The following is a 27,623-nucleotide window of genomic DNA, read 5'->3' on the forward strand; positions in this document are numbered from 1 at the left end:
GTTATCAAGGCAGTTGCCAAATAATTTGATGGTTTCAGATTACTGCTGTCAGTAATTGCATGACAACTCTCACAAACAGATTGCTAACAGTTCCTATTACGTGATGTTACTAAGCTGTCAGGGCATCACTGCATGATGCTAATCATGACAATTAGTGATCATGGTGTTATACATTGTTGTAGTATAGGGCTTAGGGACACTCTGGATATCACAGTGACTTGCAGCCTGGTTACACTGGGAGCACAACTGAAGCGTGGAGCGTGAAAATAGTTTTAGTAGTGTGTACAATGTGCACAGCACTTACGTCTGCTCTAGCCAGGTCCACTGATTACAGTGGAAGCTAATTGTTGTAGCATTCGCTCCATGATCGGAAGTCTTCGTGCCTAGTGTAGCCCCACTGTGAGGCCAAGAAATGCTGCCTGTTATAGTATTGTTAGGATGTGGTTATGTCATTTGCATGTTAGAAGATTCTGTTATATTGGTAACATAGCAACAAATTGTTTGTCATTTCACAGCGTTCAATTAATAATACTAATGTTGATATTAGTTTGATGCAAGATCCACTCTAAAGCTCATGATGTTGTTGTGTTCTTTATAAGCCCTGTCTTCAGAGTACCAGATCGGACCACGGTGCCAGTGGCGGTACGAGTCATGTGTTAGCCCCTGCTTCAGGACCTGCAGCGACCCGTCAGGCCAAAGCTGCATCACTATTCTAAAGTAAGAACCCGAAAGACGCCTCACAGTGACCCGCTCAGCCGCACACCACACTTTGTGTGGCTCACTAGCCACGGCTGGCCGCTCAAAGCCAGCGCTGTGAATATCAGACATCCACTGAATGTCTGGGGACATGACTGCATCGAATGAGTAACATGGGGCCAATGTGGAGCTGTGTAATCTGAGTCCAGTGAAAGTTCTTTGTGCTTCTCATATGCTGTTTTTGACCAGTGCATTTTGTACTCATAAGGTCATTATACTATTATAAATAAACATGCTATCAAAAGTCTGTTTTTTTTACCTCATTAATTCAAAATAATGCTTAATTACTTTTCCAAGTCCTAGTTAAGTTATATGAACACTTTTAGTTCTATTAAGTTATATCAAGTTGTATTAAGATCTTGTTTTTGTGTGTTTATTCTGTTTAGAGTGGAGGGATGTCTCCCTGTCTGTCCAGCTCACATGGTCCTGGATGAGGTCACCCAGAGATGTGTCCATCTGGAAGACTGTAAGACACTGACAGATATTAGCATCTGGTGCAAACGTTCAGACAACGTTGGCATAAATATGCCAGAGGGATGTGCTCAGATTAGTTGTTAAAGTACTGTATATAAAAAGTTGAAGATGAACCAAATGTACTCATATTCACGGTTTGTAAAGTGGAAGAGCACTGTAGTTTGAGTAGACCTCATTTGCCCTTGTTTCTCGAGCAAAGTTCACAAGCTCTGTTTACAACACCCCATAATATCATCGCAGTGCTATATCACATTACCTGAATGTTGAAATATTCAGCCTAACATCTGCTTAATTAAGCTTGATGCTCTAATCTGGCTTCTCAAACTCCTGGTGATGGGGTTTCACTCTTGCCACAGGCGAAGCATTAGCCCTTCTCCCTCCCCCCTCTTTTCCACTCTTAAATGGGCGCTCTTATCTAACAGTTGCCTTATTGTTTGTCCGCAGGCACTAAGCCCCCAGTTGCCGTTCAGCCCATTACGCTGTCCAGCACCGCGGCAACACCTGCAGCTGTCACTTCTGCCACCACCACAACCACTTTGGCCCCCTCCACCACACGTGCCACTCCCCCCTCCCCCACCACCACCACCACCACCAGCGTCCCCACTCAGGCCCCATCAACCACCACCTTTGCTGTGGAGACCTTCAGCACCACAGTACGTGCCCCAACCTCCAGCACTGACAAAGTGGTCACTCCAACCACTACTGTTACCGCCATAGTGGCCACAGGGTCAACCCAGCCCTCAACCCCCAAGCCGTCTGCGCTACCAACAGGCACATTTGAATCCTTCTCAGCGACGGTCAGACCGGTGGTGGTGGACTCTGTGAGGACAACTGCGAGGACGTCGGCTGCCTCTCCCTCCATAGTCCCTGTGGTCACCACCACGGAGACCACAAGCAGGACACCCAGCCCCTCGACCACTCCTGAATCTGCCAGCACTCAGAAAACGACTCCCGCATCCCCCACGTCGCTGTTCTGGCTGACCTCCTCCACGGCCAGGACAGGCATCACCTCACCTCCCTCCGCTACCACCACCAGTCCCCCCTCCCCTCCCTCCCCTACTGTTGCTGAACCCACCAGCACGACTCCGGGGCCCACCAGAGTGAGCACTCTGCCTGCACTTCCAGTCTCCACCACCAGGGTTACCAGTGCAGCCACATCCAGCACAGCTATGACCTCTCCCCACATCACCACCACCTCCAGCACTAGGGCCACCATAGCCTCTGAGCCCTCAGTAGTGACTGGCAGGACAACAGCCTCCAGAGTCTCCTCTACTACACCCACAACCAGATCTCCAGAGACAACCCAAAGCACAACTGAGCATCCTACACCATCAGTCAAAACAACAACCCATGCCACTGAGACTAGGACTACTGTATCTGTTACAGAGACTACATACTCGCCTGCAACTTCCCCCACTCACACCGTAGCTTCTACCACAGTCAAGGCCATTCCGGAATCCACTACAGAATCAGCCACACCTAGTGCTGCTTTCACCACTGTGAAGACAACACCATCCAGAGCCCCGCGGACAACCCAGCCTCTCAGCTCCACAGTACCAACAGAGCAGACAGTGCGGACGTCCCCCACAGAGCCTCGGACATCAACGACAGTTGTTCCTGAGCCATCCTCCAGCACACTGGCTTACACAGCTCCAACAAGGACAACAACAATTGCTGTGCCTGCTTCGCCTACCTCAGAGCAAGCAGCTACCACGAAGAAAACTACCACAGTGGTCACTCCAACAGCACTTTCTCCTCTGACCACTCGTAGTACAACGCCACCACCTGAGGTAACAGCTACAACAGAGCTAACAACTACAAGAGAAACAGCGTCACCCACTGCATATACCTCAAGAACATCTGGGTCACCAGATGTGTCAACCACTGAGAAGATTACGAAGACCTCTGCGTATGTCACTGTGGACTGGAGGCAGACTACGACCAGTCAAGCAACCACTTCCCACGCCACGCCTGTCCAGCCTGTTCTTACTGAAATCACCTCAACCACAAGACTTCCTGAGAGACCCACAACAGCAGAGCCCATTCATACAGTGTCCACAACTTCACAACTGCCCATTCATAGAGTGTCCACGACCACTCTTTCAACAGTACGGCAAACAGAGTCCACATCATTGTCTCCAACTTCTGCTGTGTCCCAGGTGCCATCCACAAAGACCACAACATACAGACCACACGTGGAGGTCACCAGCACTACGTCCCAGCCCAGCACACGAAGAACGACAGACTGGCAGACACGTCCTCCTTATCCAGAAATGTCTTCCACGCCTGTTGCTGTCACACACAGAGTGACCTCAGCCACCAAAACTTTTATATCACCTTTTCCCACAGGTGAGGCCACATCCACGAAGACCAGCACAGCTCCACCAAGCCCCAGGACTACGACAAGCATTGCCACGTCATCCACTGGATCAACTCTCTCAACAACAACAACAACAGTAGCAACAACAACAACAACAACAGCAACAACAACAAAATCTACAACACCCACGGAGAGAGTGACTAGTAGAATTCCAACAACCACAACAACAATTCCAGAGGTGACGACAGAGGATAGACTCAGCACGCTTTCAACAACTGCAAGGACACCTCGACCCAGTACTCAAACCACTGCTGTGAGGCCGGTGACCTTACATCCACATACGGACACCACCAGAGTTCCTCCAGTAACAGGGAGGGTCGAGGTGTCGACAACAGCAGCCACCACATCCCGGCCCTCGCCATGGTCACCCGTAGTCTACACAACCTCCACCCCAGCGACCTCAAGACCAAGCACTCCTGCAGAGAGGGTCACCACCAGAGTGACCCCTACTACCCAAACTACACGGACCACGACAGCGCTTCGAACGACGTCCAGAGTCACTCCGTCCACGGCAGCGTCCCCTGGAACCCCCACTGAGACAACCACTGCAGGCACCACCATTGCCAGAATCACAGAATCCACAACAACAACATCACCAACATCACCAACATCACCAACATCACCAACAACATCACCAACATCACCAACATCACCAACAACAACACCAACATCACCAACATCACCAACAACAACACCAACATCACCAACATCACCAACAACATCACCAACATCACCAACATCACCAACAACACCAACAACATCACCAACATCACCAACATCACCAACATCACCAACATCACCAACATCACCAACATCACCAACAGCAACAACAACAACAACGCCTTTGTCTTCCACGTCCACAGTGAGGCCGCCCCCCGGTTCCCCGACGGCATCAGAGTCTGTGTCGCCAACCCACACTCCTCGCACCACCATTAGATCCGTAATTACGGAGCTCACGACTGAAACTGTGGAGACACTGCCTACAAAGACCATGACAGTATCCTCAACGCCAGTGGTCACTTTGACATCAACAGTAGCACGACCCAAACTGACCACCACCACCACCACCTCCGCCGAGAAGGTATCGACCACAGAAGGAACTACCTCTGCCTCCACACCTACGCTGGCTATTCGCCCCACTCCAGAAGCCACTTCAGCACTGACTGGAAAGTCCACTCTTGGGCCTGACGGAGTGACGACATCCACCTCTTCAGCACCAGTGACCTCTACTCTTCCCACGCCACTCTCCACCAGAGGAACCGAACCCGTGAGGTCAACAGAGACATCGTGGTCACCCGTCACTCGGTCCACCTCAGAAGAGTCTTCCGAGGCCCCAGAAACGCCCGCTGCTTCAGGGGAACCCACCACCATGACTGCCCCGTCTACCAGGATGTGCACAGTGAGTTCAGTCTCACTAGACACAATACACCACCTTGTACTGTCATACCATTCAGCCTATATATACTGATAAATAATTTAATATTTTGTGTTAATTTAGTAACACACTGATACTGTAGGCGTATGGGCAAGGGTGTTTTGATATGTCAGTATGTTAATTGTCTTTATTACGTTTAAATGTCTGATTACACTGGAACTGCACTGTATAAAGTGTAGTGTAGTTTCAGTTTTAAATTAAGTAAGTATAAGTTTTGATCCTGTGAGGGAAATTTGGTCTCTGCATTTATCCCAATCCGTGAATTAGTGAAACACACTCAGCACACAGTGAACACACAGTGAGGTGAAGCACACACTAATGCAGTGAGCTGCCTGCAACAACAGCGGTACTTGGGGAGCAGTGAGGGGTTAGGTGCCTTGCTCAAGGACACTTCAGCCATGCCTACTGGTCGGGGTTCAAACCGGCAACCCTCCGATTACAAGTCCGAAGCGCTAACCAGTAGGCCACAGCTGCCCATACCTAATACCCATAATTAATACCCATAATACCCATAATTAATACCCATAATACCCATAATTAATGCCCATAATTAATACCCATAATTAATACCCATAATACCCATAATACCCGTAATACCCATAATTAATACCCATAATACCCATAATACCCATAATACCCATAATTAATACCCATAATACCCATAATACCCATAATTAATACCCATAATACCCATAATTAATACCCATAATACCCATAATTAATGCCCATAATTAATACCCATAATACCCATAATTAATACCCATAATTAATACCCATAATACCCATAATACCCATAATTAATACCCATAATACCCATAATTAATATCCATAATACCCATAATTAATACCCATAATACCCATAATACCCATAATACCCATAATTAATACCCATAATTAATATCCATAATTAATACCCATAATACCCATAATTAATACCCATAATTAATACCCATAATACCCATAATACCCATAATTAATACCCATAATACCCATAATTAATACCCATAATACCCATAATTAATACCCATAATACCCATAATACCCATAATTAATACCCATAATTAATACCCATAATACCCATAATTAATACCCATAATACCCATAATTAATACCCATAATACCCATAATACCCATAATTAATATCCATAATACCCATAATTAATACCCATAATTAATACCCATAATTAATACCCATAATACCCATAATACCCATAATTAATACCCATAATACCCATAATTAATACCCATAATACCCATAATTAATACCCATTATTAATACCCATAATACCCATAATTAATACCCATAATTAATACCCATAATACCCATAATTAATACCCATAATACCCATAATACCCATAATTAATACCCATAATTAATATCCATAATACCCATAATTAATACCCATAATTAATACCCATAATTAATACCCATCTCTTTATTTTTACCACTTTTCTTTCAGCCACCGTACTCAGAAATGATTGATGAATGTACCAAGTACATTTGTGTTGGTGGACAACTGGTTTTGTTCAACAAGTCTCAGAGTTGCCCATATGACTCCGTTCCCCCTAACTGTGGCCTTCTGGGATTTGCTATTCTCGTGAATGGAGACAAGTGCTGTCCTAAATGGGATTGTCCATGTAAGTACTTCACGCAAAGACACCTTCACACACGCACAAACACAGCACACACACACACACACACACACACACACACACACACACACACACACACACACACACACACACACACACACACACACACATACCGGTACATGCACAAACATTAGAAGAAAGCAAATGTTGATGTTGATATGCCATACTTTATTTCTCTCTTCTGAATCCTCTCTGGGCGTCTTCTGATTTAACACCAACAGGTCGCTGTTCTGTTTTCCCTGACCTTAATGTCATCACCTTCGATGGCAACAGCGTGGCCATCTACAAAGCAGCCTCCTATGTGGTGACCCAGCTGCCCAATGAGACTGTCAGCATTCTAGTCCAAGAGTGCCCAGTTTCAGATACGGTAAGTAGACCGTTATAGAGCTACCTGAAACATCTGTGCTTAGTATGAATGAAAGGTGTTATCATCAATAATTGTTTTCTTGCAGCTACTGTGGAACTTCACAAATCTCTGTCTGGTAGCTCTGAACATAACACACAAATCACACAATGTCCTCATCAACAGACTCCAGAGAAGGGTGAGATTTGTCCTCTTGCTCATTAAAAAATAATAATAAAAGTTAGGTCAATAAAATACATGTATTTTCACAAATCGAAGTCCTAACTGCCTTTATTTGGAATATATTCTGCAGTTATATGTGAACTCCAGGTATGCCAAGCCCCGCTTTAGGAAGCATGGGTTTGAGATCCTGGACACGGGCAACATGTATCTGATCAGGACTCCTACAGGACTGAAGATCCAGTGGTTTCATAGCACTGGCATGATGGTGCTGGAAACGGACACATACAACAAGAAACTGCCCACCATGGGCCTATGTGGTAAGTACTTCATGGAAGTGTACATATCCCATGGTTGATTTTTATTGTCAAAAATTAGTCAAATGTACTAATAATGTACTACAAATGTACTAATACCGGTAATACGTTTATTTATTTTTTAATCATAAAGTTGATGTTACATTGGAATTCAAACATCTTCTTTTGTTGGTTTCTTTCTTTCTTTCTTTTCCTCCTTGTCTCTCCTCCTTTCCTTCTCCCCTCCCACGGAAGGTTGCTGTGATGGCAACCCAGCTAATGACCTGACCCTGTCCAACGGCACCACGGTGGGGGAGAGCGAGGACCCCGCCGTGTTCATCGACAGCTGGCAGCTCCCAAACACCACCAGCTACGTCAGCCAGAGCCGCAGGCGCGAGGTCAACTGCTCCACCAGCGACTGCTCCCAGTGCCTGGACATGCTGCACAACAACAGCTTCACGCCCTGCCATGACTACGTACGTGTTCCCGCTCTCCTCACAGTCAATGTAATGCTACAACAAAGATGGCTGCTGATAGGAGCGATAAAGAGTGGGATGTAAGAGAAGAGTGGGCCGTAAGACAGTGGGATGTGTGTGAAGACAGTGGGATGTGTGTGAAGACAGTGGGATGTGTGTGAAGACAGTGGGAGGTGTGTGAAGACAGTGGGATGTGTGTGAAGACAGTGGGAGGTGTGTGAAGACAGTGGGATGTGTGTGAAGACAGTGGGATGTGTGTGAAGACAGTGGGATGTGTGTGAAGACAGTGGGATGTGTGTGAAGACAGTGGGATGTGTGTGAAGACAGTGGGATGTGTGTGAAGACAGTGGGAGGTGTGTGAAGACAGTGGGAGGTGTGTGAAGACAGTGGGATGTGTGTGAAGACAGTGGGATGTGTGTGAAGACAGTGGGATGTGTGTGAAGACAGTGGGAGGTGTTGTAAGATTTGTTTTTGTTTTGTCTGTATTTTTTAGTGTTTCATGACCAGACATGGAACTTTGGGGAGATATCAAATACAGACAGTATACCCTGTGCTACACAAAATGCGTATTGATTTATTTCTGAATGAAAAAGGTGTCAGTCAAGTTTGCATTGTGTGGTTTTAGGTTCCACCTGCGACATTCTGTGAACTGTGGGTACGAGATGCGGAGTATGTCAACAATCCATGTGTGGCACTGGCTGCGTATGTTGCCTCTTGTCACAAGTTCAATGTCTGCATTGAATGGAGGAGCCCTGACTACTGCCGTAAGTTCAGACTAATAATAAATAAGTCCACAAATACTCCCACTGGTGTAGGAGGGGCGGTCAAAAAGTCTCAAGACGTTTCTCTGATTCTAAGAGGTGCCCAAACCTCAAACGTACTCAAACGAGTATCTGAGATATGAAAGGAAGTTGTTTCCTGCACATCCGATTCCATCAGTGACACTCATTTAGACGTATTCATATGTCGAGTTGTGGGGCTGTATTTTCAAAACGTGAATGTTTCTGACCCCTCAGCCTTCCACTGCCCTGAGACTCTGCGCTACCAGGCCTGTCTGACCACGTGCACGGCGCAGTCGTGCCCCAATCATGAGTTTGAGTATGACCCTGAGCAGTGCTCCGGCCTGACCGAGGGCTGTGTGTGTCCAGAGGGGACCCTTCTTCACCGGCCCTACTCATCCCTCTGCATTCCGCCCAGCAAGTGTGGTATGGAGAACCTAACATCTGTCTGTGCTGTCTGAGATCTGTGCTATATCGGATTATTAATTATTATTATTAATTGTAAGAAAGTTGAAAAAACCCTGCAGTTGTGCAATTTCTTGCAATACCAACACATTTTTTCAAAACATTTTTACTTACAGTTTGGCAGATCAGAGACAATACACTTTGTTGGCAGGCATTTGATTTAAAATCTCATACAGGCTGGGGCATATTATTAAATGTCATTCTTTTAAATACAACATATTTAGCTCAAAAAGACCAAAGTGACTTATAAGTGTAGCTTTGCTTGCAATGCAATTCTGTTGCTGAGTGTTTTTTGTACTCTGCTATTTACATACAGTATCTACCAGATAAATAGCAGTCTTGTATGTAGTGTTTGTTTTACATGCAAATGATGTTTATGTGGAAGGATACAGTTTGTAAAATAGTTTGTAAAGATCTTTTTAATTTTTCATACAGCCAACTGTCGAGGCCTCCATGTAGCTTATACACAACTCCAACAGTATCATAGTGTATTTGAAAGAAGCAGTAGCACTTGTTTTGACCAGGGAAAGCTATTTGTTATGGCTCCTGTGCCGACGCCGAATGATCCTCATCCTTCACAACTCTCCCTTGAGGGTTTCTGTCCTTTTGAAGCGAGCTGAGGGTCGTGTCCTGTTTCTCCCCAGCGTGCACGGACAGCTTCGGGACGCCGCGTGCCGTGGGGGAGGTGTGGAAGGCCTCCAAAGATGGCTGCTGCATGTACAGGTGTGAGAACGACACCATCGTGCCGGTGGAGTACAACTGCACGGAGACGCCTCCGCTCGAGTGCAAGAGAGCAGGAGAGGTGGTCATCAGCCTGGCCGATGACAAGAGCTGCTGCCCACAGAAAGCCTGTGGTGGGTATTACAACTGGCACTAACATGGCTGTGTGATGAAACAAAGGGCTCAATAGGAATGCTACAGGCTACCAAACATGTGTCTTTACTACAATAATGGGATTGTGATGGTGTAATTGTTAGGGAACCCTAGGGATTGTGATGGTGTTGTAGTTAGGGAACTCTATGGATTGTGATGCTAATGTGACTTTTGCATTAAAAAGAGTTCAATAGGAATACTACCAAACATGCTTGCCATTAATATAATTCTGTATATGCCTTAAAACCATAATAATATACATATACATCAATTACAATGTTATTTGTTAGAAATCTGATCTTGTGATTTGAGCATCTCTTTGCAAAACTGTTTTCCAGCAGTGTTGTTGTTTTGCAGTGTGTAACCAGACTCTTTGTGATGCTGCACCTCCTGAGTGTAAGTTTGGAGAGAGGGTGGTGTCGTACTTCAGAGAAGACTCCTGCTGCCCCGACTATGCCTGTGGTAAGTGGACTCACCGCTCGGACATGAGCCTCTGCATGTAAAGCATGCTTCATTATAAACTGACAGTAGTGTGTGAGACAGCAGATTTTATATTGTGTGTTGTACGGAGGAGAATGTAAGAAACTACTGGAATTGAATCTTAGCCATGGCTAATGGCACAGCCAGTGGTTCAGCCAGTAGTTCTCAAATGGGGGTACGCGTACCCCTGGGGGTACGTGAAGGCACTCTAGGGGGTACGTGAGATTTTATAATATACATATATTTAAAAAGTAGAATCCATGCAAAAATACTTTAAAAACAATTCAAGAGAGAACACTACAAATGAGTGTTTTGCATATTTGCATATTTGCATATGAGTTTTAAATGGTTCATTTTATAGTTTTAAATGGTTGGTCACTGTTTTCACTACATTAGTTTGAATCATTTGCAATAAATTTAGTCATGGATTATTACAATTTAAAATGTTCAAAATATTTTTTTTCCAAATGTTTGAATTTTGTATGTGTTTATCAGTTCCAAAGTTTAATCAATTAGACACTGATGGCACAGTGCTCTGTTTTAAGTATTTTTTTCTCAACTAAAAATGCTTTGCGCTGGTTAGGGGGTACTTGGCTGGAAAAATATTTCACAGGGGGTACATCACTGAAAAAAGGTTGAGAACCACTGGTCTATGAAACAAAGGATAGAGACTGCAAAGTGTGTTTCTCTGTAAACTATTAAAGCTCATGTATATGACGTATTTTTCTCTCTACAGTATTAAAGCTCATGCATATGACGTGTATTTATTAAAGCTCATGTATATGATGTATTTTTCTCTCTATTAAAGCTCATGCATGTGACGTATTTTTCTCTCTATTAAAGCTCATGCATATGACGTGTATTTCTCTGGCTGCTGTTTAGAGTGTGACACTGAGCTGTGTGAGACAGAGGTGCCACCCTGTCGGGACGACCAGACCCTAATCGCCACAAAGGCTGATGGGAGCTGCTGCCTGGCATACATCTGCAGTAAGTCAGAAATATACAGGTGTACATCTGCAGTAAGTCACAGATATACAGTACAGGCGTACATCTGCAGTAAGTCACAAATATACAGGCGTACATCTGCAGTAAGTCACAAATATACAGGCGTACATCTGCAGTAAGTCACAAATATACAGGCGTACATCTGGAGTAAGTCACAGATATACAGTACAGGCGCACATCTGCAGTAAGTCACAAATATACAGGCGTACGTCTGCAGTAAGTCACAAATATACAGGCGTACATCTGCAGTAAGTCACAAATATACAGGTGTACATCTGCAGTAAGTCACAAATATACAGTACAGGCGTACATCAAATATACATATACAGGCGTACATCTGCAGAACAGGATGTCTCAAGGCTGGTGCACAGAGAAGAAACTGTTCACAACATTCTGGAGATGGCCTGATGGTAGCTGGAGATGGTATTTAGCTTTACAGCATGTTTGAAGCCTGGCAAGGAAGACCACATGCGCACATCTTCCTTCTCACAGGTTTGGTGTTGGTGTTATCAGGTGTCTTGGTACCACAGTAACTCGCGTGTGTGTGTGTGTGTGTGTGTGTGTGTGTGTGTGTGTGTGTGTGTGTGTGTGTGTGCGCGTGTGTGTTTGTGTGTCTGTGTCTGTGTATGTCTCTGTGTGTGTGTGTGTGTGTGTGTGAACACTGTCAGTATGTGACACATGCCCAGAAATTATTCCGAAATGTGAAGAGGGGGAGCTGCTGACGGTGGATGCTAACAGCACTGATCGCTGCTGCCCGGCCTATCAATGTGGTAAGGGGAGGCAGACTGACATAACCACCTCACGATTCCCTCTACTCTAGATTTGTATTCCTCTGCAGACCCTACCTGCCCCTACACCCTACATGCCCCTACTCCCTAATGCCCTGCATGCTGTCTAGACCCTACATGCCCCTACTCCCTAATGCCCTGCATGCTGTCTAGACCCAACATGCCCCTACACCCTAATGCCCTAATGTACAACATTTTGTCGCCACCTCATTGCTCTGCACTTCTGGTTAGCATTACACATACAGCCTACCAATTAAAAATCAACTTAACTGTTCAAATGCTTGAAACTTGAAATGCTTATGGCACACTGTACTTACCCAATGCAGTGTGAAATCCATTTCATGAGCTGATAATTAGTCTGCTATTGTACGGTAATCACACTCCACTATGTGTTCTCAGTTTGTGAGCCATTCCGCTGTGCAGAATTCTCCTGTCCGCTGGGTATGGCTGTATCTGTAGACAGCCTGCCAGGCCGCTGCTGCCCCCAGCACACATGTGGTAATGCATTCACTGTCTTCCATTCACTCTCACTGTGTCACCGGGCTGTGCGTCTTCTTTAACCACCATCTATCTGATATGTGTGTTTTACAGAGTGTGCATGTGACAAGCTTCCAAGTCTGAAATGTGCGCTGGTAAGTACTACCCAGGTGTGACTCAGTTTACCAGCGGGCGACTCTAATTCTGCTGATTTACGTTTGTGTCACGGTGCGATTTATAGCTTTGTGGTTGGCTTTGTTTTTGTTGTCCAGGGAGAGATCATGCAGCCTGACAGATCATATCAGTTTGACCCCATTAACCAGTGTGGTTGTAAGAGATACAAGTGTGGTGAGTGAATCATCAGACTATGACTTTGTTGAAAGCCAGTACTGTTGTCTGAATCTGAAGCAGAGATTGAACACATTGATTACATTTTGATTACCTGTTACTCATGGGCCTTCTCTGATTGTTTAACACTCTGTAAAATGCCATGAGACATGTGCAATGTTTTGGCGTTCTGTAAGTGATATTAAATTGAAATTAAAATTTTGATTAATTCATTGATTAATTCATTGATTAAATATTGATTAAATATTGATTCATTCATCGATTAAATATTGCCTTCTTGCTTCTATTTGGTTTGCAGCTATATGTAGAGCCAGTCACCTCTATGTCTCCATACACTGAGTGACAGTGTAAAAGTTCATGTAAATGTTACTCTGATGGTGTGTGTGTGTGTGTGTGTGTGTGTGTGTGTGTGTGTGTGTGTGTGTGTGTGTGTGTGTGTGTGATGCTTTGATTACTCAGTGCGAGACGCTGTCTGTGTGAACGGGGAGAGGGGTGTGATGCGGCCGGGTCAGACCCTGGTGGAGCACAGTGATCAGGGCGTGTGTTCCACCACACACTGCACACACACACTAGACCCGCTCTCCGGCTACCACCTCATACGGACCACCAGCACTAACTGCTCTGCTCAGTGCTACCCGGTAGGGGAACACACACACACACACACACACACACACACACACACACACACACACACACACACACACACACACACACACACACACATATGACTGAAAGCACACTGCCACCATATGCAAAGTTGTAAAAACAACCCAGAATTTATAATGGAGGACTCTATACTACTTTGTACTGTCTGGATATTAATGGATTATAATGGGTACAGGACATCCACAATAACTTGTTTTTTTAGTTCATGATGTGTTATTTGTTGTGGTTCTCTCAGAATCAGATCTACATCCCACCCAAAGACCTGTCCTCGTGCTGTGGGGTCTGTAGGAACATCTCCTGCCTCTACAAGAATGAAAATGGCTCCGTCACTCTGTATAAGGTAGGCTGCTCTGAGATGCGTATTATTAGGACATCCTACACATGGGTTAAACCTAGTCCTAGACTAAAAGAGGACTTCAAAGAAGATCCTCACCAAAGTCTAAGACTAGACTTCATATGAGAAAGCCGAGCCTAGTCTTAGACTAAAAGCTTTTTAATCCATTGAGTTCATAAAAAAAAACTGTCCTGTAATGTTTAATGTTATGTGTAATGTTATTCCAGTCCATGAAGCATATTTCACCTAACCCCAGCCAGGGAAGACGTGGGTGTCCGATTGCATGAGGTATGAGTGTGCAGGGACCCAGTCTGGGCCCACCCTCATCTCCTACTCCTACAGCTGCCCCCCCTTCAATGAGACCGAGTGCATGAAGGTGAGAGGAGCGCACTCACCACACCCACACACCACGCACGCCACCACACCCACACACGCCACCACACCCAGTGCACTCACCACACCCACACACCACGCACGCCACCACACCCACACACCACGCACGCCACCACCACACCACACCACCACACACCACGCACGCCACCACACCCACACACCACGCACGCCACCACACTCACCACACCCACACACCACGCACGCCACCACACCCACACACCACGCACGCCACCACACTCACCACACCCACACACCACGCACGCCACCACACTCACACACCACGCACGCCACCACACTCACCACACTCACACACCACGCATGCCACCACACTCACACACCACGCACGCCACCACACTCACCACACTCACACACCACGCACGCCACCACACTCACACACCACGCACGCCACCACACTCACACACCACGCACGCCACCACACCCAGTACACTCACCACACCCACACACCACGCACGCCACCACACCCACACACCACGCACGCCACCGCACCCACACACCACGCACGCCACCACACTCACACATCACGCACGCCACCACACTCACCACACTCACACACCACGCACGCCACCACACTCACACACCACGCACGCCACCACACTCACCACACTCACACACCACGACGCCCACCACACTCACACACACCACGCACGCCACCACACTCACACACCACGCACGCCACCACACTCACCACACTCACACACCACGCACGCCACCACACTCACCACACCCACACACCACGCACGCCACCACACCCACACACCACGCACGCCACCACACCCACACACAGCGCACTCACCACACCCACACACAGCGCACTCACCACACCCACACACCACGCACGCCACCACACCCACACACCACGCACGCCACCACACACACCCACACACCACGCACGCCACCACACTCACCACACTCACCACACCCAGCGCACTCACCACACCCACACACCACGCACGCCACCACACCCACACACAGCGCACTCACCACACTCACACACCACGCACGCCACCACACTCACACACCACGCACGCCACCACACCCAGTGCACTCACCACACCCACACACCACGCACGCCACCACACTCACCACACCCACAAGCCAGCAGCTACAGCACACTCAACACACCCAGCACGCCAGCAGCAAGAGCAGTAACCTGTAGAGCGGAGTGCACTCAACACACTCAGCACACTCACCACACCCAGCACACTCACCACCAAAGATTCTAGAACAGAGCTCCGCTCTAGAATCTTTGCTCACCACACCCAGCACACTCACCACACCCAGCACGCCAGCAGCTAGAGCAGTAACCTGCACTTTATCACAACTAATAACTCACATTCATGTCTCTGAAAACATAAGTTGGCTCATGTTTGTTATTTTTAATATGAACATTTACAAACTTTCAATAGATCCATATAATATCCAAGTGGCATTCCTTTTTATTTGTGGGGGACATCAATGGGCACTCTTTATCTTACCTTTCAAACAGTATTTGACATTTGCTTTCTTATTCTAGATTGGTGGTACCATAGTAAGTTATATGGATGGATGCTGTAGAACATGTGAGTACTATACAGTGCTGTTTATCAGGATGAACTTGTATTGTTTAGGCAGTTCTCTTAAGTGCCACACCTAAGGATGAACTTGTATTGTTTAGGTAGTTCTATTAAGTGCTACACCTAAGGATGAACTTGTAATAGTCATTCAACTCCATGCCTTCTCAGTCATACCTCCTGGTCATTTTATTGATGAAATGCAATACCTTGAGAAAGATCTTGCATAATTATTTTTAATAAGCAGCAGCATGGGTAATGTTATTGTGTGATTGTATCTTTGAATGTATAATGCTCAATGTAACAATGCAGAGCCATGTTAGTCTCATGTGTGGCACTGACAACCTATACTGCACTGTACCAATCCCACCAGGTACTGGAATTTCCCTCTTTCCATTCCCTGTTAGCCCTTTGAAACCTACAGTTAGCACAAACTGTGAAAGAGGTACCAGACAGATATGAGACAACCAGGCTCACCAGCACCATTGTTGATTCCCAACAATGTACTGTACTCCCCCCTCCATCTCACCCAACCAATGGAAAACAATATAGGACACGTGCTTTGGAAAAGACAACATATTTATTAGTTTGTCTCTGTTAGCGACTCTTGTGATACGACTCAGTCTTTCCCCATTTTGCTCTGTACGGGCAGTGCATTGTTGATCGCCAACAATGTACTGTTGGTAGTGGCCAAGTAGTGAGTATTTGTGTAGCTCTTGCATGTCTTTGTTGGAGCGTGCGATTGAAACTATCGTAGCCAATCATCTAGTTGTGTAGAGTCTGGTATGGGGGTTCTATTGTAATGCATTGGGTGATATGGCACAAACAACACAAACAACAGGATCTGACCCAGACTCGGATACTTGAATTTAATTTAATCAGCTTTAATGTTTTAGGTTTTATTTATTCTCTAAAAAAATCATTTTTTTGCTACTTCATGTGCCTTGTTACCCAAACAATTACACCTTTCTACAATTATTATACAAATGTACAATCATATTAAAACCAGTAGGATATATTTTCTTTCTAAGTAGATAGTGATCATCTATTTTGCCATTTAAGTATAAAACACACTTTTGAACAGAGGGCACATAATTTGATGTTTTATTACTTATTTTGTAATTAAACAATATGGAAAACACCCACTTCAACGATGCCCTCTATTCTGAAGTGTTTTTAATATTATTTACTAGTATTGCCATGATTATATTAATTGCTTTGTAGCCAAGTGGGGAAAGATTTGTTTAATACCACTGATCTTTGGACCAAAGGTGTGCTGTGGGATATGATGAAAAGTTATGATAGGCATTTTGAGCATGAACAAAAGTAATATGCATAAGAGGGCTTTCTCCATTGTAATGGCATGCACAGTTTACTTAAAGGAAAATTCTGGTATTTAGTACTTTGAGTCCCTTTTCTGGTTTGTTTTGGATGAACTAGAGTGGTGGACACCGAAATTTTGACGATTGGTCCTGTCTCGACTTTTCTGACTCGTTTTAAATCGCCTTTGACTAGTCAGAGTGGCTGCCTACAGGCATGCTCAAACATGTCCTAAAACAACCCTTAACGTTTGTTTTCAAAACTGTGCAACTCACCGAGTGGTTAGTGATGTTTGTTGATTATTAAAATCAAATATACTGTATCGGCGCAATGTATGATTTCCAGCCGTCTTATTTGCTATTGTGGAACTATTTTTTCAGACACCTCACAAACTTCCGCTCAATATTTGAGCCTGAAGCATAGATGGTGGCGCAGTAATATCAACGTGCAATGAGTCTTCCAACAGAAATCAATGGGATTTTACAAAATGCCAAATAAAACACGACAGAAACTGTATTTCGCTAAGCTACTTGTTTTAGAACATCAACGAACACCACTAACCACTCGGTAAGTTGCACAGTTTTGAAAACGAACGTTAAGGGTTGTTTTAGGACATGTTTGAGTATGCCTGTAGGTATGCCAACTAGTCAAAGGCAATTTAAAACGAGTCAGAAAAGTCGAGACAGGACCAATCGTCAAAATTTCGGTGTCCATCACTCTAGTTCATCCAAAGCAAACCAGAAAAGGGACTCAAAGTGCTAAATACCGGAGTTGTCCTTTAACCTGTGCCTCAGCGTTGTAGTGGATGAATAGTGATTGTTTTAAATGACATTCTTGCCCATTTAATAACATTTCAGGTAAAGAAGATGGCAAGTCATGCCAGAAGGTAACTGTAAGGATGACGATCAGAAAGAATGACTGTCGAAGCAACAGACCGGTATGTTATCCACTCAGACATCTCTCAAGCCCTCATACCTGAGATATGTTCCAGTATGGTATGTGAATGTCCCACACCAAGCTGTCATTCAATAACCCTGATGCTTGCTGGTGATGTCCCCTTGCAGGTGAACATAGTGTCATGTGACGGGAAGTGCCCCTCAGCTAGCATATACAACTACAACATCAACACGTACGCACGCTTCTGCAAGTGCTGTCGTGAGATGGGTCTGCAGCGGCGCACCGTCCAGCTCTACTGCAGCGGCAACTCCACCTGGGTCAACTACTCCATCCAGGAGCCCACTGACTGCTCCTGCCAGTGGTCGTAGGTACGCCACCACTCCCCCTCCACCCAGTAGGTCTTCCAGTGCCAGGGGGCACCTGTCTCACACCATGCCATCCCAACCTAGAGCTGGCACTACAGGGGGGCAGACCAGCTAGTGCCAGGGCCAAGTGAGACACTTCAGAGTAGGGATGCCATGCCGGTCTGAACATCAGGGCCTGCTTTTGGTGACACATTAACACTGAGGTTTGTTTTTGAAATGGTGGCGTATTTATTTGACAGAAATTCAAAACTGTAATGTACAGGTAGTAAGACTGGACGTTAGGTTGAGGTCAGGTATCTGAAATTGCAGATTCTCACACTGGGTCTCAGCCCACACTGGGGTTGCAACACAAACAGGACCCACAGGCCTGAGATATACATTTGTTTCCCTTGATTAGATTCAAAGCAAACCCTATTTTAATGGTTACCTCCTCTCCCCAAAAATGTGGTGTCTGAAAAAAGGCCAGGATATCCACACACAAAAGAAATTTTGAAGACCATTTTAATTATTCATTTATTGCAGAGGCCAAAAAAGAAGGTGCTTCACATTTTTAGAATTCTGTAAGGAGTATATGTGTGTCTAAAGAAAAACTGTAATATTATAATCAACACCAGTACCAATATGAAAAGAACTAGTCTTAGAGCACTTATCTGGAAAGTCTCGCCAAATAAACAGCATTGTTAGATAAAGAACCTAGGCATTTGTACAACAAACTGGGACATTCATTATGTTACATTATTATAAAATAATAATATATTATATTCATTATGAAAATGGAGAGCTAAATTTTGACCAACAGACCACATCTGACATACTATGGTAACTTGTAAATGGATGTAGGTATTGTGATCCCTGATCATGACGATGCACAGTGTGGAATTATTCATTTGGACAGAACAGCTCTATTTAATTTAGCTGGGTTGACAGGGAAGCTTTATAGGATCATAGCACATTAATCTCATCCAACAGCACACTTCAATTGTTTTGAAATGTACATAAACTAATGTACTGGATTTTGTTCCCATTCAAATAATTTCTACATTGACATATTATGAACTATGTTATGTTTTTAACCTTAGCTATAATAATACCTCAATGCACTGTATATTAATGATTTAAGAGGCTTTATAACCAAATTAGGAACATTTTGTTAAATTCAAATCAAAGCTGTATTTTGAGCACTTTATTTATTTATTTACTGGCATCATAGAGCAATAATTCTCAAACTACAACCGTGCATACATTTATTTTCGGCTCAAACCTTTTATCTCCACAGCTTTTTACAAACTTTAAATGAATGTCAGAGATTGTAAAAATACGCTGACAAGAATATTAATATCACATTACATTCACACCCATAATGAAAAATTCTCTTCCATAACAAATACAGTATTTCTTTCACATCATGTACACCATACTGTACAAGCGCTTTGTCATGATTTGTGTGTGTGTGTTTGTTTGTATGTTTGTGTGTGTATGCGTATATGTATGTGCATTGAATTTGGTAATTGTCACAAATTTTGAAAGCAACACCCATAGTAAAATATGTGTACCATATTACATGAATATTTGCATTTCAATAAATATTTCCTTAGAAAATACTAATGCTTGTATGTGATATTTTGTAAGTTTCTTCACAAATATCTTACAAATATACCTACACGTTTAACTTATAACGTATAACACAAATAATAAAGTAAAAATATGAATTTATCATTAAATAAATGACCTTACACAAAACCTTAAACATCTTCGTACTTGCAACAATCATTGCTCTGTTTTGATGTTTCCTGCACCAACTCATTCTTTGTTGATTTTTGAAGGGGCTTCCACTGTTACCTTACATGCACACACTTCAGCTCTTCAAGGCCCTGGCAGTGCTCATGTTTACCCTGAGGCTGCAGCTGTCTCCAGGCCTACCCTGGCCCTCTCCTCCTAGTTCTGAAATATTTCTGATCCCCTGACGCTTTGCTGCATCTACCTTTGAAAGGGACTCTGTGGCCTACCACTAATAGGACAGATGTCAAGGTGGAGAGAGAGCGAGGAAAGCTCCCTGGAGACCCACACTTGAAAAATCACATTTCAACGCGGCACATGTAACAGTAGACAGGGCCAGTGGCGGATCAAATCCGCAGCGTACCCGTAGAACAATTCACAATTATTTTTCCTCCAAGAGATTATTACCGAGTCGTGCTTTCCGGTCCAAATGGTTTCCTAGAAATCGTATTCTCCGTGTAATTAGCTAATGGCTCTGATTCGATTCATTCATTCTTGTGTGCGTGCTGGTAATACTATAAAGCTAGAGGCCCCAGAGGCTCTGTTTGACTCACTGACTGGACACGACGATAGGGGCTTGAGTGATTGAGGAGTCTTGAGCGTGCAGGATGCTCATACGCCACCTGTCGATTCCCTTCGATCCTCGAGACGAGTTTAGTCACCGTGGCTCTAACACACTAACAGCTCCCCCTGGTAGCCACGAGGCCCACAGAGGGTTAACTGGGCCCTGTAGCCACAGCACACATGACACATGCACATATGAACACATGCACACCACACATACACACATTAGCACACACACACACACACACACACACACACACACACACACACACACACACACACACACACACACACACACACACACACACACACACACACACACACACACACACACACACACACACATACACATGCACAAACACATGTATAATAAGCACTCACACACACACATATATCACAAGACACACACACACACACACACACACACACACACACACACACACACACACACATTCACATACATTCACATACATACACACACACATTCACATACATACACATTCACATACATACACACACACACATTGTGACACAGAAATCCCCATACTGCTCTCTCTGCCACGGATTCAGTGTAATGTGGGCAGCAGCTGTCCTCCCCTGAAACACTGAGAAATTGTCCTGCACATGTCAAGCCACAAAACAAATGTCCCCAAAGGCAGATGAGAAAACAAGATGTCCACCAACAAGGGCTGCTGGGCAGGACAGACTGCCCTCTCTGTGGTGGAGAGATCAGTGGCAAGGACACTCTTCCACCACTGCACTGCTGGAGGACCCAGAGAATTAGCTGAAGGTGCCTCTGCTGGCTGTGCTACTGAGGAGGAGCAGGAGGAGGTGGTGGAGAGGGAAAAGGAGGAGGTGGGGGTGGAGGCGAAGGAGGAGAATGAGTTAGTGGTGGGGAGTTGGTGGTGGAAAAAGAGGAGGTGGTGGTGATGGTGGTGGAGGAGAAGGAGGTGGTGGTCATGGAGGAGTAGGTGGTGGAGGAGGAGGTCATGGAGGAGTAGGTGGAAGCAGTAGTGGCAGATGAGAAGAAGGAGATGGTGGTGGAGGATGTGGTTGCCAGCAGCATTTGAGGAGGAGGTGGTGGTGGAGGAGGGGCGAAGGAGGAGGAGAAATAGGAGGAGGTTGGCGTGCTCAGGGTACAGCAATGATGGATTACCGCCAAGTGTGCGGAGCGTGTCAGAGTTGTGGCTTGCACGCGGGCACAGCCTTCTGCTAGATGTGGGCTGACTTATCACCGATACTGTGCCCATTGTGTGCTGCCGAGCGCGCCAGATTACACGCCGGTTAGCCGCCATGCTGCAGGCCCACGCAGCCCGACCCTTACAGGTGCACGGGGCTTCTGAGGGCTCAGCGTGTTGACACAGGCAGCCACACTCTGGGCCTCTGTGTCACGCCACCCTAGTAAACCTCCTGCCATGGCGACCACTGCTCTGTGCAGCGCTCAGAAAGGAGTGCCTACTGTATGTTCACATCAGTGGCACATTATGGACTAACTATGGTAAAAAAGGGACTTTTGCACAAGTGAGGACACAATACTTAGATGTATGAATAACATACATTAAATGGTAAACATCAGAATATGTATGTTAAAAACATCATGAACTTTTCGTTAGTCTTGGCCAAACATTTGGCAGCAGAAGAGGAATTTTATATCAGTGCCATCTAGTGGCCAGACAGTTTTTTTCCTGGGTCAGGTTATCAGATACACAGATGCAGATACAGTCTGATAGCAAATCATTGCCCTTCCAGTTCAGTATCTTCTCATATGTACTTATTTTGTGTCCTATAGAAGTTCAGAGAGGACTGATCAGAGTTCATGAGAGTGCAGCCGGGTGGTAGTTGCATTGCGTACATTTCTGCCGCTCAGTATCATCCGCTAAGGGAAGCGCTATGAATCATGACATAGTTCTCTGTCCAACTGCGTCATAGTTGCGGCTGTGATTGAGTGTTTTTCCAAGCTACGTCACTTTGTGCTTTAGCCGATGGTTTAAATGCGACCCCCGCTGCCCACCCCCACTCTGTGTGGAAGACACCGCAAGGGAAAGGTCGCATAGCTTTGCTGGCTCAGATATGAGCGTCTGTTATCACAGCGACGCAGGGAACTGGAGTCGCCCCACTTAGTAACGCGTCAGCACAACTGGGTCAAGGTGGGCGACTCAGCGGAGCCAACCAGAACCCTTTGGACCCAACGCAACCACCACACCCATGGGCTATGAGTTAAAGGTCTTCAGTCTAGCTTGTTTATGGACCAAACATTAATCAACATTGACATTCTTAAATAGAGACTTATATATTTATATATAATAGATATATATATATATATATATATATATATATATATATATATATATATACTGTATAAATATATACAAATATAAATACATGTGACACATTAAACTTAAGTCTTTGTCATGTACGTTATTAGTCTCTCTGACTCTCCTCCTGACTAGTTATTAGCGAGATAAAACGTGAAAGTTGGGACTTATGTCAAAACAATGCTTCAATAAATATTAATTAATGTGATTGTAAAAAATCTAAAAAAGACTGGAATTTCTGGGGTAGGCTACTACTGAATTTTCACAGTGGTATCATCCATCTGTTTTCAAAACAGGCCTCTTAATCATATATTAGGATGAGCTGTGTACTTAAGAAATAACAATCAACTGGCTGGGGCACCTGCACCGTACGCCGGCGACCCGGGTTCGATTCCCGCCCCGTGGTCCTTTCCGCATCCCACCCCGACTCTCTCTCTCCCATTCGCTTCCTGTCACTCTCCACTGTCACTATCATTAAAGGCATAAAAAGGCCAAAAAAATATACTTAAAAAAAAGAAATAACTATCAAATAAAAATTTGTAATCTGGCCCAAACATCAGACAGATGCCAAAACCCTCTGTTGACATTCCATCCTCTACATCACACTCTCAGCCCGGTCTTTTCTCCTAATCTCCCAATTTCCCCAATCACTCCAGCATAATTCCCTCTCAGGATCCATTTCAAATGTCAGACCATTTCAATCCTCAGATTTATTAACACCACACCAGTATTTCACATCGCTGATGACTGATAGAGGCTCTGTGAACTGGAGAAATTTTCTGTATGTTTCTGAATTACTCTCCAAAGCTAATGAAGAAATAATATGGCTGGATGCGGGCTTTAAGTGACCTGTGTCCACATCACACAAGTTTTAAATCCAGATTGTGACTATGGCTCTGTATTATCAGGTATCCCGTTACCTTGGTCTGTTTAATATATGCCTGCAACCGGAGAGTGTAAGGATGGATTAAAGCTCTCCTGCACTGGTTATGATATCAATTATGTCCAAGAGTGTGAGGATGGATTAAAGCTCTCCTGCACTGGTTATGATATCAATGTCCAAGACCACCAGAAAGGGAGACCCAGGGCAAACATCTGCCCAGGATAACAAGGGAATGGGGTTCCCTGGGGAATGGGGTTCACTGGGGTACAACATTATGACAAATTCTGCTTTGCCATTTCAGCCTTTCAAGTGATCAGATAAGAGAGTAAAAGAAAACTTGCTTTTTACACATTACCAGAAAACATGATACACACACACTCATGCGTGTACACATGCACACACACACACACACACACACACACACACACACACACACACACACACACACACACACACACACACACACAAATACATACACACATATGCACACACACACTCACACAAGTATTCCAATATGAGCACGCGCACACACAAACTCAAACATACTCAATTCAATTCACACACATAACCTTATGCTGAAAAAATCTTCAAGCTTAAAAAATGTGAGGAAGGGGCAGAACCCGAATCCGCTAACTGACGGGTCTACAGGTCAGCATCTCTGGGGAGCACACTCTAAATAAGACAGATGCATGTACAGACTCACTGACTGGGCCCAGGCCATTATCTCACACACACACACACACTCACACACGTGTATTTTAAGGCCAGCCTCTGAAGCGAAAATACGTCCGACCTTAGCGTAGCGCTGTGACACGATCACGGCTCCTGCGGTTAACACAGCTGCTCGCTCGGCCTTCCTGCCCTCCCGTCAGTCACTCGGTCGGAGTGGCAAATCAGGGTGACCGCCTCAGAGGGGAACTCGAGGAAGCGTAAACCTCCCCGGCCAGGACAACAGTGGAATACCAAAGATTCAGCACATGTTGTATCTGCATGCGAGTTTCTGATGCACAGGGCAGTGCATAGATGGACCGGGCATTGTCAGGACATATCATACGTGCAGACATGATAGAGGACATAGCAGCTGGTGTAAATTTGTCTTTCTGTTTATATTTTTTCTTAAATTTGAGTAATGCAATCATACATAGTGTGTGAACAACTGGTGTTTAAAGTTGAAGTGGTTTATCACCTCTTGTCTAGATTCTTTTTTTTACTATTGCTGCTAACCAAAAAATCAGAGCCCCAAATTGCTTTGTGGTCATCTCTGATTTCAAAGTCATGTCCTCAGAGCCAGCTGTATCATACGGAACTGCACGCTTTTCCAAAAGATCTAATACTGGTTGCTTTTGAAAGGCAAGCTACTGAGGCTGAACTGGGAAGTTTTGAGAAAGTTGAAAGAGAATAGGAAGAAAAAAACCTGCTCCCTGTGATGGCCACCAGATGGTCCAGTGATTTGGCAGAGTTTAGTGGCAGTTCTTGATACGAGGCAGCCTGTACTCTCCTTTCTAGAACCTCTAGAGATGCTGAATATTTTGTAACAATAGTTCTTTGAAGTGTCCAAGATAAGTCATGTACATTTGTAACATTGTCTTTTTGTTAATGCTTGTTGTGGGAGTCAGACTACAGAGACATCAAGAGGGATCGCTAATGCTGCAGTGACAAGCCACGGCAATACTTTTTAGCCACAGTCAGTATGTTAGGACAAAAAAGCCAGTTAGTAGGCACATAATCACATCTGTATGACAAAGTATAATATTATATTGCATGTCATTTGCAATAATACAACAGCATATTACATGCTACTGCTAAATTAGCCAAAATATCCCCTGTAATGGTATTTTAGCGAGAATGATGCAGTCATGTACTTGAGTGGATCACCATTAAATAACATAAACAGTTCCTACTTCCTCTATGAGTCACAGAAGCATAACATGTATTTAGATCACTTTCGAAAAAAGAAACCAGAAAATCTACTACAGTGGTCCTTCAGGAATGTACATCGACTTGAGAATTCAATTGACATGCTGGTATAGAGCAAATTAATGTGCTGCTTGACCCCATGACAGCTTTAGGGAATTCAGATATTAACTAATTTTAAACATTGTCTCACTCTCTCTCCCACACGCACGCCTGCTTGCACACACACACACACACACACACACACATACACACATACACACACTTACACACACTTACACACACTGACACACATATGCAAAGACCCCCACACACACACACACACACACACACACACACAGAGACACACATACACACACACACACACACACACAGAGAGAGACACACATACACACACACACATATGCACACACATGTGTACTGTACACACACATACACACAAGTACACACTGTCACACATATGCAAAGACCCCACAACACACACACACACACACACACACACACACACACACACAGATGCATGGACATGCACTGGGCAGATAAATAGGGAACCTAAGCTCCAACTTCATTCTCAGTTACAGATAACATTTCAGAGGGAAAATAAAACTGGGGTGCAAAGTTGAACTGCAGCCAAGAACATTACAGCTAAATGCCACACAACAGCCAAAGGGCCCCACACAGCTATCAAGGCCAGCTATTATAATTCACTCACATTTGACCACAAAATACAACTCTATGGCTGTTGCCAGGACATGTTGTACTTTGACAGTATTTTAAACCATATGCCAATACAAATCCATACGGCTAATTGATGCAAGCATAATTACATTTGATGAACATATACTTGTAAATGTCCCTTAAAGGTGCGATTTGTTAGCCTGGCGGGCCATCCTATATCATTGAAATGTATAGTCTGGAATCGAACCATTTACCTCGCTTAATCCAAGGGGCGGGCAGAGAATTGTCTTTCAAACTGCCTAGGCATGCAATAGGCCAGCGCCGCCACGACCATATCCGGTATCCGGGTCGGCAAAACGGCAAATACATCCTTCTTCGAAGGAATTACTTAAGTGCATTGTGTTGCTCAACTTTCAAAGAAAAGCACAAGTCCAACTCCTCCAAAGTTGACGCCAACGCCGATTCAAACAACCGCTCTTCGTTAGCCATAGCCACCTTCCTTGTTGTTCACCGTCACAGGACTGTCGTTATCCTGTTAAGCCCGCTTTAAGACTCTCTAACAAAATAGAGCGCTGTGATTGGATGAAGTCCACGGCGTCAGCCAATAGAAATCCCTATGGTTTGATACTAGACGTACAGGCTGAGCAAATTAATTTGCCGCCGCTAGGGTGCGTCTAGATTTCTAGGCTAGCGATTTGTAGGATTGTTACCGAACGTTCTGTAGGCCAAAATCAAAACA

General features: G+C 44.8%; 1 protein-coding gene across 1 annotated transcript in view; it reads left to right on the top strand.

Moving 5' to 3' along the window:
* Positions 1-20,344, top strand: part of otog (otogelin) — a 51,740-nt gene extending 31,396 nt beyond the window's left edge. The window contains exons 33-56 of the mRNA XM_048263687.1: positions 620-717; positions 1,143-1,222; positions 1,675-4,244; positions 4,398-5,009; positions 6,506-6,683; positions 6,920-7,065; positions 7,151-7,240; positions 7,355-7,541; positions 7,773-7,993; positions 8,619-8,757; positions 9,010-9,198; positions 9,882-10,091; positions 10,468-10,572; positions 11,473-11,577; positions 12,264-12,365; positions 12,783-12,881; positions 12,975-13,015; positions 13,133-13,208; positions 13,668-13,846; positions 14,110-14,214; positions 14,465-14,584; positions 16,136-16,181; positions 18,350-18,429; positions 18,557-20,344. Coding sequence (XP_048119644.1) covers positions 620-717; positions 1,143-1,222; positions 1,675-4,244; positions 4,398-5,009; positions 6,506-6,683; positions 6,920-7,065; positions 7,151-7,240; positions 7,355-7,541; positions 7,773-7,993; positions 8,619-8,757; positions 9,010-9,198; positions 9,882-10,091; positions 10,468-10,572; positions 11,473-11,577; positions 12,264-12,365; positions 12,783-12,881; positions 12,975-13,015; positions 13,133-13,208; positions 13,668-13,846; positions 14,110-14,214; positions 14,465-14,584; positions 16,136-16,181; positions 18,350-18,429; positions 18,557-18,757 — 5,979 coding nt within the window. The 3' untranslated portion in view covers positions 18,758-20,344. The remainder of the gene's footprint in view (positions 1-619; positions 718-1,142; positions 1,223-1,674; positions 4,245-4,397; positions 5,010-6,505; positions 6,684-6,919; positions 7,066-7,150; positions 7,241-7,354; positions 7,542-7,772; positions 7,994-8,618; positions 8,758-9,009; positions 9,199-9,881; positions 10,092-10,467; positions 10,573-11,472; positions 11,578-12,263; positions 12,366-12,782; positions 12,882-12,974; positions 13,016-13,132; positions 13,209-13,667; positions 13,847-14,109; positions 14,215-14,464; positions 14,585-16,135; positions 16,182-18,349; positions 18,430-18,556) is intronic.
* The last annotated feature ends 7,279 nt before the right edge of the window (positions 20,345-27,623 follow it).

The sequence above is a fragment of the Alosa alosa genome, chromosome 14 (assembly GCF_017589495.1).
Source record: "Alosa alosa isolate M-15738 ecotype Scorff River chromosome 14, AALO_Geno_1.1, whole genome shotgun sequence".
Classification (NCBI taxonomy): domain Eukaryota; kingdom Metazoa; phylum Chordata; class Actinopteri; order Clupeiformes; family Clupeidae; genus Alosa; species Alosa alosa.